The following is a 22,597-nucleotide window of genomic DNA, read 5'->3' as shown; positions in this document are numbered from 1 at the left end:
TTCTGATGACTGTGATGTCAATGCTGTAGAAAGTTTATTTTCTGATTTGCAGTACTATGCGGCATTTGATGCTGAGGATTTATATTTAGAATCTGCTAATTATGGTGAATTATTCTGTTACCAACATTATGGCAATCACTTCTTACACAAAACATCATCCAGAAGGGATACTGTTAACTTTACTCAGTGGGAACATTGCCCAGCGCCTCATCAGGGGAGTTCTGAAACATTTCTGAAAAAGTATACTTACTTCACTGACTTTAATCAGTCCAATCCCGAGTCCTTTTATTTTAAGTTTCAAAAAATGCCAATGTCCAAGGTTAGACTTACCGATACTAAATTGTTGTATTCGAAGGCCTTCCTTGATCAATTAGTTACTGGAGGCTATGAGTTATGGAAGGATACAATAGACCTTAAATCAGTTTGGGGTTCAAGGGCCTGGCAGGTACAAGGCACTGAGGCTTTGCACCGTGCATGTCTCATCCCGAATCATATGTTGTTTCTAAATGAAACGATTTCCCAGACCACATGCTTTGGATTGGCTACTTCTAAAAACTTAAACGCTCCTTCTATCCCGGAGTTGGAGGAATATGATGGTTGGAGTAATTTTACTCAGTTGTCCATTAGAGAATTACAGACTCTACTTCTTAATTCCTCCTTTAACATTTCCAGTATGAATCCTAAGGGTTGGCTGCTTTGGCACCGTAGTGCTGATTCTTGCCAACATAGATTTTTTAATTTAACTGACGGTTTCACAACTGTTAGATCTGATCCCCGGTTTAACTTGGGTCATACTGTCACCTCTTATTCTGTAGGCAAATTGTGTCAAACTTGGCTGAAACATTCAACTTTACCTGCGGTTAAGAATCAGCTATCTAAACTAAATGCAGACGTGGACTTGAATGATTTCATTAAAGGCCCGGCTAGTGGCAGGTCGAAAAGGTGGTTATATGAGGTTTACAATGAAATTTGGAAACTTTCACAAATAGAGGCTGCTACACGCCTTAGGGCTATTGATCAAGCGAATCTTGAGAAAGTGCTTGCAGTTGTTGACAATAGCATTAATGTGCTTTCCTCTAGAATTTACACATTGGATAATATTGTGTCGTCAGTTGTCGATATTGTGCATGATGAAGTGTCAGTATTATACCATGGTCAGAATCAATTACGATCAATCATGCAGTTTGCATGGACCCTTCAAACTCTAAAAATGGGTAAAGTTCCCTGGGGGTACATGAACGTGTCTTCTTTATTTGCACCGTTTAATTAGACTGACAAACAACGCTTGCTTTCAATGCGTGATGCTTCCTTTTCTATGTTACATATTGAAAGGTTGGAATCTTTACCTTTTTCTGTGGCAGAAGCCACTGCTGCAACGTGGCTTATCCATGGTTTGATAACGCTGCCTTTTGCTTTATATAAATTTTCAAATTGTATGAAATATGTACCCATAGGTCGTTATGAGCCTTTAGGTAGCGGTTTCCTCCATGAAGTCTGGTTGCTTCCATACACATACAGATGTTTTAAGGATGACCAGGAAGTTTATCTGACTGGGGAGGAGTGTACTGAGACGCCAGATCATTCTTTGATGTGTAGACACATACAGTTACACGGTTCATGCAACAGGGACCGACCGAATATGGCTTGCGTTTTGCAAGGCACGCCTGTTCCTGCTATCATCCCCACGTTTAAATTATTAGAGAATGGTAGTTATTTAATGCTCAATAATGAGGACTGTTGTGGGTTAATTAAAGGTATAGCTTTCATCGTAACAGTAAGTGAGCGGGTTATTTGCTGCAGAAATGTGCTTTATCCTCCCACACGTGAACATAGGGAGTATTCCATCTGGCCACAGATACCAACCTTGGGAGCAGAATTCAGCGGCATGGCAAGAATAAGGGCTCTTTTGTCCCAGAAAGAGGTGGCCTTGAGCTCGGCCCGTGAAACTTTCGTGCTTCACATTGCAAACACCCGTACAGAAGTTCAGGCACTTTTGAATACTGATTTGCCTTTGCATTTCGGAGCGATGGTTCGAACTATCTTTAACGCATCCTCCACAAAAGGCCTAGCACATTTTTTTAAAGTTGTTAGCAGTGGTCTCGTGACTTCCTTTGAAAAGATTTTTGGAGTCATCCCTGCTTTCTTCCATTCTATTTTTTCATCCTTGTTTGGAGGGTTCCCATTTTTACTTGCATTAGCAGCTGGCGCTCTAGTGGTTTTCTGTCTTTTTAAATATGGATGTCCTTCCTGTGCAAGACCCAGCGCAACAGCTACTGACGCAGTTTCGCAACCGCATGCTTGAATATTATGGCACACTGCCGTTGGCGACATTGAGCACGGCATATGGATTATCTTTTCGATTCTCCTATTTCACCTGTGTCCAGCCTGTATTTCACTGCCTGACCTGTGATTTCCATTGGGCCATTGATTTGTGTCTCTGCGGACCGGTTTCTCCTGACGTCGATTTTAATCAGCTGATGAGTCCTATCATTGCTCACGAGTTGGTTTGTTCTGACGAGAGGATTATGGCCTTAGCAGTGGCACATGGACTAATTGGTCCCTGGGATATATCGTCGGCAGCACGGAATTTCTTGGAACTAAGTTTTCTTGAAAACCCACCGAGCTGTCCTCTGATGGTTATAGAGGATCCGGTGATGGGAGAACACGTATGTTCTTTTCAACTTTTGAATTGGATGGCTGATCTGTTTTCGGATGAGGACAATGATTTCCTATTGGAGGCTGTGGCTACTTACTTTGCATATACAGTTTTGTCATAGACACTGTCTTGGATTGACGTGCTGATCAATAGCATTTCATTGATTTTATTGACTTATTTGTCACATTTTTTATTATTTCCTTGCCTATTGGCTTGAGCCACGTTATATTTTTGGGCTATTTTTTAGCATTTATTTTTAATGTTTAGTTTGGGATCATGCTCGTTTACTGTTGGGTTCTGCTCTCATGTAATGGCACTTCTGTTATCATATTTAGTCCGTTCTAGGATCAAGGGGGGGTGTCATGTAGCTCCTGAATATCCTTATATCGTGTTAAGTTAGCATAGGTACATTTGAGGTTTAAACGCCATTTTTCATTCTTGCAACTTCTGCACACGACACTTAATTGTTGACTTAGCTTTCAACCTAGTAGTTTGCCGTGGTTTATGTGAGAATAATATGTTATTGCTCTGATATCAGCTTTGCTTAATAAACTATGTCTGCACGAAGAGTGCTGAAGTTTCAGGAACAACACGATATGGAATTGTTATGAGGTTTGATCTCCACGCCTTCATAGTCATAACACAAGTGCAGCCTTTGCCAACTCTGGCTTCAGGCGGGATTGATATTGCTTTGCATGAGGCACATAGAACACACTTGATGCGGTGCACATGCAGAGAGAGCTGGTGTATGCTGATGTGATTCCTTCATGCTAGGACACTAAGGTATGGGCCCGCCCTAAAACAACCCAAAGAGACCTTCTTAGCTAATAATATAATATATGGGTTAGGGAGGGTGAGATATAAGTGTTGTTAACTCTTATTCATTACAGTATGTTAACATGCTGTCACCATTCGCTTTTTATGTCTTAGTAACTATGCTGGTAATTTTGCTACTGATAATAAGTATACTTGTATTATCTAAGATACTGCGCCTGAGAAGACGGCATTAGTAAATAAACATTTCAAATGCACATGTGTCTTCTTTACTCCATGTTCTGGTTTGTAATGACAATATAACGAAAGAGTGTTCATGAGTTCCACGTACCCTGAGGTACTGTAAGTTCATGTTCTGGTTGGTCTAAACATTGGGAGTTTGATATGTCCAATGAGACACTGTAGCTAGCTCGGTAAGGGGTGAGTTGAGTGCTAAGGTGTGTTTTGGGTCACCCTAATTCGCCGAGGTTCCACTCCTCTGTGCACAGTTCTGTGTGAGAACAGAAACCCTGCGACACTTCTGAAGTCAAAGATGTGGAGGCGGAGGACTCTATTCTTGATAATATTGAGCTCACTTTGAAGAAACCGATAATCAGAGCACCTTAATGGATATCATTTTGAAGAAACAAATCTGTGAATTAGGTTATATACATTGTTAACAATAAATTATCTTATGATGTCATGTAGAGGGAGATCATTTGTATTTCCTGAAGTGTATTAAGAAAACAACCTATCTACTTCTTGCTGGGGCTTAAACTGAAGGTTTAGAAATGATTGCCTCTGGAAATCTTTTCCTTTAGAACCTTCCACCGGGTCCACATCAATGACCTAATTCACTTTCTGCCGCTTCTCTGGAGTTCATTTAAACCAGAATTCACTGCATCCTTAATAAGGGCCTCCAAATCACTTCTGGACAAAGTAATAACCTCCACCACCTCTTTATTAGAAAGTCTTTGATTATTATAGTATATATGGAAAAGTTTATTTGTTGATTAATTAAAATCATTACAAACGAGAAGAAAAAAAAGAAAAAAGTACATATCCAGAGCAAAATCTGATTAAACATATACATATACAGATACAGTGAATTTTTATAACCAAAGTGAGATCCGCAGCCAAGCCCTAACATAAATAGATCAACAGTAATTTGACAATTTGACAATAACCGTTAGCAGCAGAAGATAAAGTGCATTGTGCTTACAGCACCAAAACTAAAGTGCCTTATGCTAGCAGCAAATATTAACAATTTTAACAATTTACCAATAACAGTTAGCAGCAGAAGATAAAATGCATTGTGATTTCAACACCAAAACTAAAGTGCCTTATGCTAGCAGCAAAAAGTTACAAATAACTATGAGTTAATAATGCTACATAATATACAACGCACCAACAGTAATTAAAGTGCCTTGTGCTAACAATCTAAGATCATCAAATAGGATTTAGACTTAAAAACTATATACATAAAGTGCCATCCGGCCATTATGAAATTACATTTAAAAAACAGCATTTCAGGGGGTAAACTACAACATAAATTAAAATGACTTGTGCAAGCAGCACAAATTACACATATTCAATACATAATAAATTTAAAACATATTAAAACTGCCCACATACTCTCTAAAAACATTTAAGATCATTATATCATTACCATTTTTTAGTTAACTTTCATAACGGATATATCATTTACTTAAAATGTCTTTTTACGGAAATTCTTTTCAGCTATAAAGATAAACTTAACAAATTGGTGAATAATATGAATCTTAACACCTCTTAGACATACAATAATTGCAGTCCTACAGGTTCTAACTCCCAATTCCTTAAAAATAGGCTTCAAAACAATCTTCCGCTCTTCTACCAAGTTTGGACATAGAGTTACAATGTGCTGTAAGGTTTCATCACACAGCCCACATAGCCTACAAATACTCGACGGCCATTTGTTCTCCCATTTTGGAATTCCGTCTTTAGTAGGATATCTCCCGAGCCTCAATAACATGAATTTATTCTTAATCAGAGGTTTTAGATGAAATAACAAATAAGGTTGGGGAGACAATTTGCCAATATGATTATTATAGTGTTTTGAAGACTCCATAGCGGCTTTGTATTACCACAGGACCGCAGTGGTTGTTTACGTATATTTGTTAGGAACTAATTTGGATCTCACAAATGAGGATTCGGGCTAAGGATCTGTGTGCTTGCCTAGTTTCAAGTGTATACCAACCACCATACAGTGCTGTAACAAGGTCTGCCATCTTAAACTAGCATCCATGTGGCAAACCTAGGAAGGCCCAACCCTACTCAGCCCAAAAAAGAAAAAAACACTTGCTGCTTCTGCACTAGCACAGATGTCCCATTAAAATGAGTAATAAACATTTAACAATCACTCAGTTTAATGCTTCAGGAGAAGCCTTTCTTAGTGAGTGAAGAATCAGTGTGCTACTCTGTGGGAGTTTCGGAGAAGGGGTTTTTAAATGTGTTGATTGACTGAAATAGAAAGAGGCCTAATACACTTTTTAAATGAAAAAGCTTGTGAGAGGGTCTGTTTTGAGTGTGGGACCACCTAGTAAAGTAGGAATTGGGATGAGGAACAAGGATTGAAAGGTAATAACCGAATTTACGATTCAGCCTCCTGATTCTGCTACATTTAGAAGCCAATCTAGTCAGTAATCTCACTTTATAAGTTGGGTTTCCATTATGGAATGTAAGGAGATCATGTGAGTGAGCTCAGTTAGATGACAGCTCCTTTAAAACCTGTATGTGTGAGTGAGCGCTCACCATAGGCTGACAGTTAGTTAGCTGTCTTTACAAGAGAACATGATTGATTCACTTTTTTTTATCAATTAAGGCCTTTCCTGACAAAGTTTCACATCAGTGATTCATTTTTAAAAGAAAAAAATGCTCACCCTAAATCTTTATTAGGAGTCCCACACAGGTGCTGCCAAATGGTGGGGTTGCCGAATATCAAGGCTCACTAGTTTGATTCCACCTTGTGCCTCTTCCTTCCACCACCCGTCTCTTCATCTTACTTTTGCAGCTTTTCTTTCCCATCTACCTTCTCTTTCTGTCATTGATTTTCTTTAACTTCCTCCTTCGTTCTATTTTTCTGCCTCTCTCTTCTGCTCTGGGTGAAAGTCTGATGATAAAAATAGGCAACGATGATAGCCACTTCCAGCCCCCAGCGCAAAGCACTGGCTTCATTATATTATTATGCATTTAACGACATAAAGTATAACTATGCCATCTTTGATGTAGAGAGCTCACGAGATGCTACTCTGAACATATTCCATGATTGAAATTACCATACAAACAGTACATTGAAGTGGTTTTGGAATACCTGCCGTCGAGTGCGACAATCACACTCAACCACTCCGTGGTAGTTGTTATGAAGTGATCGCAAAGGTAATCCGATAGTCTTAAATCTGTCTTTCTCGCCACAGAACTGGACCATCTTAAGCAACAGTTAACTGACCTGGATGCACAAGTGAGATCTCTGCAGGCAGCCACTGACAGACTAAGGAAAGGTAAAATGTACGCTGCAATCATGTTTGTACTTGGTATTGTTTTCCTTTTGTTTACACAAAGCTTTACATCCACCTAAAACACACATAAATTGGACATAAATGATGTATATATATACATCAATACATTGTGGCTACATATCTTTAAAAGCTGTATAAGTAAACTTGTTTTTTTCTCTCAGCCAACTATTCACCTTGCTTTGAACCTCGGGCCCTATTCGCAAAATGCATTTTAGATTGTGTAAAGTAGTAATTCAGTAACAAATACCTCATGTTCTACAAAATGCAGTTTACAAACCCAAGGCCATAACTCTCCACTCTGCAGCTCCTGTCTTTTCATTAAGGGGATCTCCACCTCGGTGACGATGATCTTTCCACACATGAGAATAGATTTTACTAGTAAATATGGGAGTGACAAGGCAGAGTGCTGGGAAAATGGGAAATCATTACTACAAAATGGGTGTGCTTAAGGTAAATTTAAGTTGGGGTTTAGGGAGGAACATGCTAACACAAAAAGCACACCCACATAAGACTAAGACAATTACAGGTGACAAAATATACTTCTAATTCTACTTCAGCCCTAACAGTGACAAAAGAGACTTAAATGTAATACATCACTGTCTTGGAGCAGTCAAGCAGTAGACACGGCCAGCCACTAGTACTGCATCTCAATCTAACCGAAAAATATAGAGACAGTCTATAACACTAACACCCCATAGGCAATAAACTAAAATAAATAAATTATTCCTAAAATAGTAAAAAGAAGAATACATTTTTAAGTTACAAATTAAGTGAAATTTATGCCAAATTGATTCTTTTACTTAATAATATGCTCACAGCTAAAATGAATTAATACAATTTTGTACTATGTTTAAAAATCTAAAAATATTGAAAGTTTAAAATGTATTAAAAATGCAAACTTATTTTTGTGAATGGGGTCCTACGGTTATACATTTATTGTTTTTTACAGAGTATGTTGTCAATGTTCCATACTTCTGAATTTTAGACACATTTTAAATTCACGAATTACGATTATGTGATAAAAGGATTGATAGGATAATTACAACTACAGGACTGTACTTTCTAATGTAGGGCCCAATTCATAAATATAAATTGGCATTCCAGATCAACTCAGGTGTAGATCGAATCTTATACCTAAGTGTACATCGCAACTTTAATTTTGCGTACACCATTTCCAAGTGTAGATCCACGCCTAAATGTAAAAATAGGCATTTCCACCTACTCAAATGAGGGGGTGGAGACTCAAAGAAATTCAGGGCAATTTGCTAAACTTCCTTATTTAAAAAGAAATACATAAATATAATTAATTTAATGTTAAATTAAAATGTAAAATACATTTAGGAAAATATTATTAACCCATGGTCTACTGAAATAAAAAAACACAATAAACTACCTCCTAAAATTAACTGTGAGGATACTTCCTCCACCAGGGTGAAGATCTCAGTGCAGAAAAGATAGAAGAGCTGTGGCACTAGAGATCTGTGGCACTAGATGATTACGATGCAGTGGGAAATGGCTCCGACCCTCGGTTGGAGCCATTCCTATGGCATCGTAATATATCCTGTTTGGATTAATTTCCGACCAACCCATTTTTGATGGAGTCGGTGGGAACTTAATCCAAACAGGATTTCTGAATGGCTTACGATGGGCTCGGAGAGCCTGTCTGCCATTCGAAAAGCCTGCTGTAATCCCAAGGGCGGCTCTTTCCGCCCGAGGGATTACAATGTCGGATTCAGACAGCCTTTCTGTGCCGGCCTTTCCGTCACAGAAAGGCTATGGGAAGTCGACTTTGGGGGCTCCCAGCAAGGCCCCCACGGGTGCAAGGCCTCCGGATGGCAGCCGAGGTGGCAACTATGGTGCTCCCCTGTTGCTCCCTGCACCCCATGGCAGGCATCTTGATGTGCCTGCCACGGGGTGCTGGGATGAACCTCAGCACAGCTCTTTACAATGAGAACATGCATTCCAGTCGGAATGCATTCTCCCATTGTAAAGAATAGGAGTGCAACCGAGCAGTGTTCATTCGCATCCTAATTGCTGGAAGATTATTTCATATTACTACAGACACTGTTATGGTTCTTTCTGTTGGGGTTGCTGCACACTGACTAGTTGCATCCAGCAAAATGGTCACTAGACCGAATTCACAACTATCTCTATAATGTTTACTGTCTGTATCTCCCTACAGTTTGTACGCATGTTTTCCTGGGCAATCCATCCCAGAATGGATCACAGAATGCAGTGCTAAGTATTTCAATGACATAATGCAACTTCTGAGCAGTGCTTTGCATGGCACTATAACCAGACCCTCCCCTCCATGTATTTTGTGTGAATTTGACTACAAACACTCATGACTTGTTTGCTGTAGACCACTCGAGGTACCTCCAAGGCGTGCTGCTTTATGGAGCAAGTTTAATAAACATCTGGGTGCTAAAGCTAATTCACGACTCATCAAAGAGTCTTTGCTCTTCAGTTCCTCCTATGTTATTGCTAAAGATTATGATAATGATGCATCTGCCAAAAATGTTAGAGTGCCATATGCCAGCATCAGTATTCTTCCACTATGGTATTCTGCTAAATTACTGGAGAAAATATATTGTGAAACAAGAATATAGTATAAAAAAGATTATCACCTCAAAAATAATATAGGATAGAATACAGAAGACAAGAATATTGCTTTAGGTATATAATATTGATTTCTAAATAACATTGAGTTTAATATAATTTTCTGTAACAGAGTTGTATGAAATATCATGTTTTATTAATTTTTATATATATTACTTATTATATGATTATCAGGTATTAGTATTATTATATGTTTCCTAGTGTAGTTTGTAATTTTTTATGTTAAATCTTTTTTTTCATTTAATTAGTCATGTTTAATTCAGTAGTGGGTTGCTGCGGGTTTAGTTCAGTAGGGTGGGAAGTTATTTTGAAAGCAAATTATTGTTTTTTTATTGTTTGTTAATGTATGTGTTAATTAAATTATTAATTGATAATTAACTGCAAATTATTTACTTGAATACTTGGTAATTCAGTTATTTGTTGTTTTATCTAAGTGTTAATTAATTGATCAGTTTATGTAAATATAAAAATGTGTTATATTTATTTTGTGTTTATTATTTTTTTATTGTTTTTATAATTAGTCTAATATCAATAATGTTTAATTTTTATTTTTAAATTGTTTGTATTGGTTTATTGTTTTGGGGGTTGTAGGGTGGGTCTAAATATTTGTAATTTCTTCTATATATTTTAAATTAATTTTGAAATGTGAAATTTTTATTTTCTTCCTTTTAATTTAATTGTTTTCACCTATAATGAATATATTTTTTTATTTTAAATATGAGGAAATATTTTTACTTTGTTGAGTGCTTAAATGTTTTTTTTGTTCAGTTTGGATTGGGAATGGTATATCTAACCCTTGAAAAATCCAACACCGTCCTTACTGTTGCTTACATTGGAAAAGGAACACTAACTGTATTTACCGTAAAGTCCAACAGCTTCCCTGCTTTTGCTTGTGTTCGAATGGGAATTGTAAATTATACCCCTCTCTAAAGTTCAACACTTTGGCTATTTTTGTTCAAATTGGAGCAGGAATAGTAAATCACACCCCTCCAAACTCCAGCATTTCCCTATTGTTGCTCAGATTGGAGTGAGAGTAGTAAATCTAACATCTCTAAAGTCCAACACTTTCCAACATATGCTTCTACCCTATTTAAGCACAACAAAAACAAAGGCGAAGAGGAGCGAACTTGAAAGAAAGTAAGAACGCACTCATAGGGAATTGCCCACTGTACAGAATTCTCTGTGTCATGTCTCACAATATGTGAAGGACCAACCGAATTCACACAAAAAATGACAGGTGTTGCCTCACACTCCCCCTTGGGTTTCATGCTTCATCATTGACCATACAACATTCACCAGAGAACATTCTAGTGGTGATTTGGCTCCTGTGGCTATAGGGAGTAATTTTGGTGGCAGATATCTTTGGAACCAGGAGCTAGACACTTGAAAATCCATACACCTTAAATAAAAGTATTTCCTTTGTTAAGGATGAGCTTAAGGGATTGTGCACAACAATGGTGATGCACGGGACTGACCATTATCCCTGAATCCGAATAGGTCGACATGTTTAAGCCTTTAGAATGGCCCCACTCGGGAACCCAGGCTTTCTTAGGACCTCTATTATAATGTTCCCATCTCCATTTTATAGTAGTGTTCATTCATCCATCAGCATGCATCCACACTTGTTCGCTGAGTCTGCGATTTATGATGACCCGGTGAATTGTGTAAAACTAAAAATAAAAATGATAATTAAAATAGAACAATATGCAAAATTGAATACACAACAGGAACGAAAAAAATGATACAATTTCAAAAGCACAGATGGTAGCTTGTTTCCTTTCCATGCTAATGAAGACTATTTGTGTAACTGCGTTGCAGCATATGTGATAAGCACAAACTGCAAAGCACTGCAAATCCATGCAGAAGACCAAAAACATGCTGTATACACTCAAATGTATTTAAAGAATATCTTACCCTAAGTTAAATTATTGAGGGCCCTACAGAAGGGTTCATAGGGAAACCATTGTAGTCACACTTTAAACAAATGAACATATATGAGAATGAGTGTTTAGTAAAATATATGGTCAATTAGAACCTACATTTTTCTGTCCCCCACGTCCTTGCTCGGGGTGCCCCGTACACTTAGCTTCATTAAATGCGTTTCTCTAAGGATTACCTTTATGCTGTTGTGACCTCCTCCAATGTTAATGAGTCCTTCATATGAGGACACTACTAAGCATCTCTTGTTCTTTGTTCTGAGAATGGTGCATGCTGTGTGATGATATCATTGAGCGAGTGGAACACTGTGAAATGTAGGCTAAGCACCCCGCTTGTTTCTAACTCCATATGTTAAGACACATTGCCCTAAATAAGGACTGGATCATGTTTTCCTCTTTATTATTTTTAATAAAATTGGGATAAATTAATAAACATATGGGACAACATATGGAGTTTTTGACACAGTCCAAAATTGACAAACTACATAAGGGTATCCATAAGTTTAGCAACAAAACCACCTTTCCCAACACAAATGATGAACACTACTAATACAAGACCTCCCCAGGATCAAAGACAAAGTGGGAAGAGTTGACCAACATCTCAGAATTAGTCATTCATATCAAATATCAGGAGCAGCAGTAGCGATGAAGTTGAGGAGGGGCAAATATAATACATTTGTACCACCCATGATACCACAACTAAGTTACCCTAATGGAATCCGGCCAAATCATTCCCAGCAATTTCCACCCTGTTTCCTTTTCTGGCACCAAGACATTTTTTAGGATGGGGCAAAGAATGAAGCAGAGAAAAACAAAAAGACAACACCAGGGTAGAGTGGATAGAAGACCACACATGGTAATGCGGGGCAAGGGCCAACCCAACACAATCAATAACAATGTAGTGGTCAATCTTAGCTCCACTGCTCTGTTTGAGAATTAAGTCAAAGTTCTCAGTAATGTACTGAGTTTCATACCCATTCTGCAGTTAGACTACATCCTCCGGTACAAACTAGCCGAATATTCCCACCAAGTACTATTGGAAACATTCTTTCAGGATATTCCAGACCCCTGGCAGCTCAGAACACAGGACTTAGCAATACATTGACTTTTTTTAATCCCCCAACTAATCCATATCTGCAGAGGTATTATCAATTGAGCAGGCATAATTCATGATGTGGAGGGTCTCAGTGTAACCCAGGGAAGGGGAAGAAAGGTTTAATGGTGCTACAGCACTGGGGTGGGGCGAAGGATTGGAATCTCATAGGGCTAGAACTGTGGGGGTGTGGCATGAGAGGTGGAGTTAAAAAGGACTAGTACACTGGATTGAACTGTAGGGGTAGTGTCATGTAGGAGAAAGAGCAGGGGAAAGTTTCTCACAAGGCAGCTTCTATTTTGCAGGTACGAACTGCTCTGGAGAAGAAGCAACAGTACGCTTTTCTTTTTGGATATCTATCTCGTATTTTCAATATGTTTTTCAGTCATCCTTATCTGTACTTTCTTCAGCCATGAACATTGGATAAGCTCTAGGCTACTGATCCATGTACCTTGTAAGACTCTAGGCTTTATGAGTATCTCTAAAGGACCTTCTAATCAGAAGTAGGGGAGATGGAATATTGATCCATTCACTTTCCAAAAGATATAGTCTAATCACAGGAGAAAGGATCACCTGTCCTGATCAACCTTAGGTATACAGGATGGGGGGGGGTTGAAGTCCCAATATTAAGACCCTCAGGCACGTGATGGGTGTGGTGGTGTCTTAAGCGGTATATCTTGATTCTCCGCTTATAATTCACGTGTGTGCATAATCATTAGGTCTATTAGGTTATGCAGCCTCCACCAGGAGGTTGTTACCCAAGGTTGGTGCAGTAGTGAGCCAGAAATAAAGAATTCGTTAAAAAACCGAAAACCAGGGAGTCAAAATTTTTATTAGGTCTGGTTTCGGGTCTGGTAAGCTCAATTATAGTGCATCTTGTTAACTGGATAATGAGTTGTAGTTGCACTTTGAGTATCGAATAATAAAAATAAAAACTGGTGACAGGAAGTTAAAAATTGGTCGACATGTTTCTGCCTCAATAGCCTGTGTTCTAGGGCATTCATCAGGACCGTGAAGTAACGTGCAAAAAATTGTTAAATATAGTGTCAAGAAGTGAAAGGAAAGAGGTTATTGACCTGTTCCTATGTCTTGGAGGTCTTATGGTACCTCGCGCATTATTTTTGCACACTTCCTTCAGTCGGTAGAGATTTTGGAGCGGGCTATTGCGCCTCGTCCTCAGCTTGCTTGTGTGCGCGCTGCTCTGCTCGTACCGAACCGGAAGTGGTTCGTGTTTTTTCCGGGTTACTTTTGAGGATCTTACTGTGGGGCGGTGCTTACATCCTCGCCACTTTCCTATTGGTCTATTGGCGTTGTCTTGGGGACCGTAAACATTGTGTTTCGCAGTGATGCGTTATCAATTTTGTATGTTCTTTTGTATGACGCTCGCTATTGTTTTGGCAGAACAGACAGTTGTTGATAGTTTCGTTCTATTTAGAGTGCAGTATGAGTCTTGCTCTATTTAGACGATTAAAGATGTCTTAATAGTCAAAGTGCGACTATGCATCTTATTTGATAGATATATTTACTAATAGGTTCATATTAGTGTGTTTTGCTTGTCAAACCTCTATAAGGTGTTTTGTAGCATTTCTCATTCCATAGTATGGATTATTCTGCTTGTATGTTGTCTCTAAAGGACTGCAGGGAGCAAACATTATGTCAACGTGTCCAGGGTATGGACAAAAGTTTCAGTCCTTTTCATCACCATAATATTCTATATCCTATTGTGAGGAGAAGAGCGATTTTGCTGTGAATTAAACTATCATGCACTTTAAGAAACAAAGCTAAGGCTGGCTATGATTAACCTCTTTGGACAGCTGATTTAATGAAACCCTGCACAAGAAACCTGAAGACATCCGGGGTCAATGGGTTTCTTTAGGTAAGTTAACAAAAAGGAAATTCCACCACCAATTTTAGAAATAATCAAATCCTGCAACAGTGAGATTATTACATACATTCACGCTTGGACCTGGACTAGTACTGCCTACTCAGAGAGAATGCAAGACACGAAACCTAAACTTACTACCCACCAGACTTCTTTTTCTGCACCTCACGGTATTAATGACAAAGATCAGGAAACAAGAATTATTTATATAGAAAAGGTAGCAAATACGATTTTAATTCTGCTTCAGAGCTGCTTACTTCAATACACGTTGTGTGCCTTTCAATTCACTAACCTATTTGCCCCTGTTCATTTGATGTTTACCATTTGATAATCATCATTCTCCTGAAGTCATGGCTTGCAGTAAGGAGCCACTATCCAAGTCCTTAATGATATCTTAAGGTTGTTATAATGTAGAGATTCTTGTTTTCTGGTACTATTAGACTTAGCAGCATATTATACTATTGACCATGACACACTTCTGGACATTTGCTCCACCAGATTGAGAGTGAATAGTGTAGTTTTTAAATTGTTTCAGTTCTCCTTCAAGTCATACTGCAAGTTTCTGAAAATGGACAATTTGAGATCCCAAATTTACCAGCTCTGCTGCCAGGTACCTCAAGTTTGATTCTGTCTCTCCTTCTTTTGAACTTATACATTTAGTCCCTTGGTCCTAATACTACATACACATATAATAAAAATGTACTAATGAGACAAAGCCAACTTTACTCTACACTCACTCCACCTGTTCAGACTTGGCTTCTAACCTGAGAAGACATAATCTCCAATCCATCGCTGGTCACCCGAGCAAAGTCTCTGGGGTACACTATTGATCAGAACATCACCATGAATTTGCATGTTTCAAAACTGGACAAACTCTCAATTCCAGCTCCATCTTCTAATGAAATTGAAACTATCCTTTCCTCATGAAGATTTCAGTACCATCAAACAATTGCTGGTCCTCTCACAACTTGATAGGTTATGTTATGTTATGTTATATATGATTTGTAGCGGACAGACTGAGACCAAGAGAGCCAAATTAATTAAATCGATTGATTAAAAAGATGAGTTTTGAGTAATTTCTTGAAGATGTGGAGATTCTGTGTATGCCACAGTATATCTGGAAGGCTGTTCCGTAAAGTGTCCACCTTTACCGACCACGACTGGCCGTCCATCCTAGAGCGACGGAACTGGGGGGTAAACAGCAATCGAAGAGAAGCAGAGTGCAGCGAGTGGCCAGGATTATAAAAGGCCACACACTTTTTGATATAGGATGGTCCCAGGTCGTGCAGGGCTCTATGGGCCACGGTCAGGGCCTTGAACTGCACCCGCTGAGCCACTGGAAGCCAGTGTAGGTCACGCAGGTGTAGCCTTGCACTAGATCTCTTAGAGATGTTAAATAGAAGTCTGGCCACTGCATTTTGAATCAGTTGAAGTTTATTCATCAGTTAGCTAGGGAAGCCAATAAATAAAGCGTTAGCATGGTCGAGCCTGGAAAGGATAAGTGCCCGGGCCACCATTTCCTTTGCTGGTTGCGGTAGCATAGTAAAAACTTTCTCAAAGTCTTAAGTGTGCCAAAACAGGCACCAGTACGTTTTTTGATATGTTCAGAAGAACCGAAGATCTTCACTGAACCATACCCCTAAGTTCTTTGCCGGGCTACCCTCCGACCGTGGGCATGGAAAGTCCGGCGGCCACAAGGCTTCTCTAAAAAGCGGAGGAAATTGGCCATACAACAATATCTCCGATTTCTCTTTGTTGCACTTGAGTTGGGCCCGGGCCAGCAAAGTAAACACGGCTGATAGGCACCTCTGTGCTCAATTCGGAGCCTTTCCAAGTAAATAGTAGCTGTGTGTCATCAGCATATGTCATGATTTTCACACTCAGCTCTTCTGCCAGGGCAAGCAGGTTTAATGCCTTTCTCATATGCCCACCCAAAACTTCATTGCACCACTCAGAGCTATCATACACACTTCTGCATAGCTTGTGAGAGTGTCAGAGAATTTTGGCCATAAGAACCCCCTAACCTGAGAGCACTCTACTGGCTCACTTCTGGATGCCAGAATGCAATTTAAAATATATTTCTTAACCTATAAATCTCTTCCCCTAGACCATCCCACCTACTTAAAAGACAGACTGTTGCTCAGGAGAGGAGAAAAAATAGCCAGAAACAAATCACGACAGACACTGAAGATCCTAAAAGTATGGAAAAACAAAGCACTGAACAAGACTGTTCCTGAAATGCACCTACATTCTGTAACAAACTGTCTGAAGATATCAGATTGAATGATTGTCTGCCTTTTCACACAAAAAATAAATGCCTTATTGTTAAAACTTATATTTAAGCCTGTAATGATGTCTCAATTATTCTACCTCTACCATCTTCCTCACCTCTCATTTACACAATGGATGTCTCTTTCTCGACTTTCTATTTTACAGTACAGTTCCTTTCCTTCCTCTTGTTTTCACTTTATTTCTTCTTAATTGTAAAGTAATCTGTAGCCTCTGTCTGCAATGTATGCAAGCGTATTAAATAAATAAATGACTTATTTTCAGGGGTCAATGATTAGGGGTTTCTTTCATGAAAAAATGGCGGTATGACGCTGCCATGAAATAATTAAATTTTGAACATCAGAGGTTCCCTGTGGTCGACTTTGCACAGATGGATCAGAACTGCTGTGTGAACCTCATGGCTGACTTTTCAACTCTTAAACCTAATTCTACAATTCATCTTCACACTCTTTAATACATTCTGTGTATTAAATTACCTGTTGTTTACTGGCCCTCCAACGAGAAAATAAAAACATTATTTAACCTAGTGTCAATAGCTGACAAATGTATGTCAGCAGACACACATAAGATTCTTCACAATTTCTTTATGAATTTGACTGAGCAGGTGTGTATCTAGCAATTTCTTCCACTAAGGCATTATTCCACTGCTCCCTCCATTAACCAAAGACCTTGCTTATGAAACAGCATTCACAACAGCTTCACTCTAAATTCATAAAGTGGCTTGCAGGGGGATAACAAGCGTACAATCCTCATACCGAGTTCGACTCAAAGCACAGCTCAGAAGCATCTCCCTCATCTTATTTGGGATAAATGTAAAAGTAAGAAAAGTGTACGCTTTTTGATAGAACTAATTTCATATACAACCGAGAGATGCGGAAGATAAAACTAACACGCAGTTCAGGGCCGAACTAACCATACCGGGCATCTGGCGCTTCCTGGGAGGCTGGAAGGGTGGGGTGTAGTTTTGCAGCAGCAGGGACTGGTTTTGTTACTAGGGGCCGGTTGTGCACCGGTGCTGAAATATTGGCTGCCAAGTAACAAAAGCAGCAAGTAAGCATTTGGGAGGGAGGGGTACAGGCAAACACTGACCACTTTGTGTGTGAAAAAGGCTGCTTTATTGATACAGGTGCACATCACAAAATATCCTGGCCAACCACCTCACAAAACTAAAACCTTGCTACACATCCAGAGAACTAGCACGTATCCTATACCTACCCCTGCGATCCCACCCAAACATGCCCACCCTGCAAATAACTCCTTAACTGTATTGCATTTCAACGTTTCCAAATTGAATTCCCCCTACATGCTATGCGTATCTATATGAACCTGTAAGTAACCAACTGTCCTAAGTGAACCTTTAATTACCTGCCTACCCCCCTTGCACATCGATACTCAACTGGCAATGCCAAGCAACTTCTGCAAACTCCTGTCAAACTTTTCATGCTCCCCGACACCCAGATAAGGGGGGGTTGGGAAACAAACCCCTATTTTCTGCCCCACTAGGTATCCGTTCCTTCGTGTGGTCCGGCCTCTAGCATTTAGAGGTCAAAAACATCCCTGACACCTCCCTGATCTCCAGTATGTACAAACCCATGCCTATGCAAGACAGATAAACCCCGTTCCCTCTTAAAAACCCCTCAGCCTCAAACTTAAGGGCCATATTGACAAACCCCTATCACCCCCACAGCGTCACTTTTCATGACTTTGTGGTGGCGATATGGGCTTCACCTTATTTACAAGGCAGCGTTAAGCCACTTAACATGGCTTAACGCTGCCTTGTGAATAAGACACAGCGTGAAAGGTGAGGGCAATGGGTGTCGCGGTGGGCGTTCCACTGCAACACCCATTGTTCTCTTCCAGGGGATCCTCATCAATAGTCATAAGCACTGAATATTCTCGCCCACGTGCGTATGTAAATCATATATAAATAGCTTCACATATATGTATGCACATATATCATTTTTTCTCACACCAATGCAGCCCCAAAACTGAGGCTAAACAATGTAAATACTCATACATGCACTGAATTAGCAATGAAATAAAAAACACATTCGGTCAAATAGACCTTGAACTCTGTGTTTTAATGAGCAAAACACTCACAAATTCTTAAAATTGCTAACAAATAGACATTGTTAGCCCATAGGCTGCATTATAAAGCAATAGCATAGAAAATGAAACAATTTTCAACAAATAAAACTGGCACCATGCCTTTAACCCCTTCCGTACTGACGTCGGCCATTGGTCAACGGCAGCACTACCTCCCCAATGCTGCTGTCAGCCAATGGCTGACGCAACCCGCCCGTTTTGCGGTAGTGACGCACTTCCGTAAAATCGCGGCCGCCGTTAAGGTGTTAAGGCAGCCATGACCCCTGGCTTCCCATCATGCCTCAGGGGTGACAGTTAGGTCAGGTGGTCCTTCCGGCTCCTTCAGTCAGAACCCTGGTTTAACTGCTCCTACCTTTTTTGACTTTCTTTCAAAAATACTTTGTGATTTACCTCAATTTTTACTTTCACATGAAGTCTTTTAGGCTTAGAGTGTTAATGCTGGCTTTTTTTGACCTTCAAAAAAGGAATATTTTTGTCAAAATGCCTTCTCTTTTTGACACCTGCCCTTTCTGTGGGAAGAAGAAGGCAAGGACAGATACACATCCTGTGTGCATCCTCTGTCTCCCTGAGACACATTCTGCAGACTCTTGTGAACATTGCAAGAGTCTTTCTAGGAGAACCCTCAAGGACAGAGAGAGGATAAGGATTTATGGCCTCTGAAAGAGGTAGGTCTCCTAAGAGGCAGAAAAATTGAAGGACGCGATCGAAGTCAAGAGAAGTCCTGCCTTGTTCACCTTCAGCATCGGGATCGGAGTCGAAGCGTCCAGCGTCGACGAAGACTATGTCGAGGGTGAGTCATCTTCCTTCAACGACGAAGACTTCAGTGTCGAGATCCAAGGTACCTCCGCCGGCTTCAACCGGGCGACGTTCGGCGTCGAGGGAGAGGTCTCCGTTGACGCATAGGAGCTCAATGTCTAGACAGCCGTCGTCAACGCCACATCACAGGCTTTCAACAGCGAGGCTTCCTCCGTCAACGCCTAGTCAACAGCATTCGACGTCAAGGCACACTCCGTCAGCGTCGCACCACCGGCGCTCCGTCGTCGCCTCATCATCGGCGCTCGACGTCGAGGCAGTCTCCGTCGACGCCCCACCACCGGCACTCGATGTCGAAGCATCCTCCGTCAACGTCGAAGCATCGACTCTCTGTGTCAAGTCAAATGCCGTCGACTTCTCAACACCGAAGTCTGACGTCGAGGCAAGTTTCTCCATCAAAATCCCAAAGGCGTTTGACGTCGAGCCATAGATCTCCGCAAGGGAAGGTTCAACTAACCTCGGAGCAGCTCCCATTAACGGTGGTGAGGCCGGTACTGCCCAGTTCCACGTCGACCCAGAAAACTACGACGTTGAGTCTACCATCTCCGTCGTCAGTTCACAGACCGCCGTCGCTGCAGGGATCCCCACAGTTGGTGTCGGCGGCAGAAGGAGAGAGGACCTCAGAGAAACCCTCCAGTTCTAGTGAGCACTCTCATGGGAGCAGGAGCCTTCCGGCTAAAAGGAAGAGGGCAGATCAGGCATCACAGGGTCGCTCAAGATCCCCCTTTAGGGGCCCTTCCAGAGACATTTATCCTCCAGTGAGCCTTTCATCATCCTCTTCAGGCTCTCGCTCTTTTCACCGGAAAAGGTCACCAGAGGTAGTGATATATTCCTCGGACAGTGAAAGGTCCAGACATTCTCCTGCCCATTCACCACATGAACGAAGGAGATCACTTCCGCCAACAAGTCCGCCTGTGAGGAGAGATACTAAGAAGTCACCCTCTGTAAGGTTGTCACCAAGATGGTACAGGCCTCTTCATCACTGGGCGCCATATAAGGAGACAGAGGCCAGGCTGGCAGCAGATCAAGACAGGCCAGTGTCCAGGCCCAGAGAACGATTGCGCAATCCGATGCCCTCCAGCAGAAGGAGGTCAAAGTCTAGAAGCTGAAGAATGGAATGTAGATCTCCGACTTCTTCCTCTTCCCCTACTCGGTCTCATAGGGATTATTCTCCGACCTTGACTGACAGTCCTCCATCGAGAATGTTTCCAGTGGATGATATCTTTACCTTCCAAGACATTTTGGGCAGAGGGGCTCTTAAGCTGGGAGTTCCCATGACAACTCACCAGACCAAAACCTCAGTCATTTTCGAGACTTTGCATCACAGGTCTGGGCCCAAACCTCTGCTGCCCTAGGTTCCGTTGATTATAGAACCGGTTATGGAGATCTTCCTCACACCAGCGACAATAAAAGCTGCCCCAGCGAGGATCCTTAAGAAGTACCGCTCGCCAGAGGAGGATCCACTCTTCCTCAGGGCCGATCCGCCATCAGACTCGGTCATCATCGCAGCTGTGAGAAAATCCCATGCTGTAGCTTCATCCTCCACAGTACCTCCTGATAAGGAGAGCAGATCCCAGGATTCATGGGGAAGAAGAGTCTGCAACACCTCAGCCTCACTCCTGAAAGTGTCCAACGTGGAAGCGCTTCTGGGCCGCTATGATAGGTCCCTGTGGGATTCTCTGCAACGGCTCATCGAGAAACTTCCGCAAGAGGATCGAAAGGACTTTGAGGAGAATCTCTTCGAGGGCAGCCAAGTCTCCAACCAAATCATCAGCGCTGCAGCGGATGGAGCAACCCTCTCAGCGTATGGCTATGCTCACGAGTGTGCGCAAGAAGGTCTTCCTGGTTACGTCTAACGGCATTGAAACCAGAAGCTCAGTCCCAGATCTTGAATTTGCCTTTTTCAGGAAAATTGCTGTTTGGGGCAAGTACTGGTGAAGAGATGCAGTGGATGAAAGCAGAGTTAGACACTCTTAAAGCCGTGGGGCTCGAAAAGAAGAAAGAGTTTCGAAAGAGGTTTCGCACCTAGAATAAAGGCTATTCCAAGAAGAGGGTTCAAACCCCTCAGTGGCAGAAGGATCAGGACCAACAGGGGCAGCAGAAGTCTCAATTTAGAGGCAGGCATAATTCCAGAGGTGGTGGAAATCAGCGCCAGGGCAACAATTCCAACAAAGCCCAATCGAAGCAATGAGCTCTTCCTTCCCCCAGCGCCGTTAACCACTCCAGTGGGGGGAAGCATCGCGCATCATATGGAAGAGTGGCATACCATTACAAAAGATCACTGGGTGAAAGCTACACTTCAGAAAGGATACTGTCTTCGTTTCCAACATCTGCCTCCACCCGTTCCTCCAATGCCAACATCAAGTCATCAGCTGAACCATCTGAAAAAAGAAGTGGCAATCCTCCTCGAGAAGTCGGCCATCGAGAGGGTGCCAATCTCCCAAAGGGGGAAAGGAGTGTACTCTCGGTATTTTTTAGTAAGCAAAAAGGGCCAGAAGGCAGAATACAGATCCATTCTGGGCTTGAGAACACTCAATCTATACGTCAAAAAAGAAAGGTTTCGCATGTTGGCGCTTCATCAAATATATCCACATCTCAGGAGAGGAGATTGGATGTGTTCGCTGGACCTACAAGACGCATACTTTCATGTACCAATAGCTCACAATCACAAAAGATTCCTTTGGTTCTGGGTGGGGACCTCTCACTACCAGTTCAAAGTCCTCCCGTTCGGGTTGAAGTCAGCACCCGAGTGTTCACGAAGTGTGTCACAGTGGTAGCGGCCGCTCTATGCGGCAGGGGTGTCTTCGTGTATCTATACCTGGACGACTGGCTGTTGAAAGGTCCTTCCCCAGACAGGGTAAGAAATCAATTTCAGAGCTGCATCCACCTCTG

At 41.2% G+C, this 22,597-nt stretch overlaps 1 protein-coding gene across 1 annotated transcript in view; it reads left to right on the top strand.

The window, feature by feature from the left end:
• LOC144754750 (mannose-binding protein-like) overlaps positions 1-22,597 on the top strand; it is a 143,678-nt gene that overhangs the window by 102,915 nt on the left and 18,166 nt on the right. Inside the window, exon 4 of the mRNA XM_078642938.1 lies at positions 6,865-6,948. Within this exon, the coding sequence (XP_078499064.1) occupies positions 6,865-6,948 (84 nt within the window). The remainder of the gene's footprint in view (positions 1-6,864; positions 6,949-22,597) is intronic.

The sequence above is a fragment of the Lissotriton helveticus genome, chromosome 5_1 (assembly GCF_964261635.1).
Source record: "Lissotriton helveticus chromosome 5_1, aLisHel1.1, whole genome shotgun sequence".
Classification (NCBI taxonomy): domain Eukaryota; kingdom Metazoa; phylum Chordata; class Amphibia; order Caudata; family Salamandridae; genus Lissotriton; species Lissotriton helveticus.
This window is presented reverse-complemented; position numbering and strand designations above follow the sequence as displayed.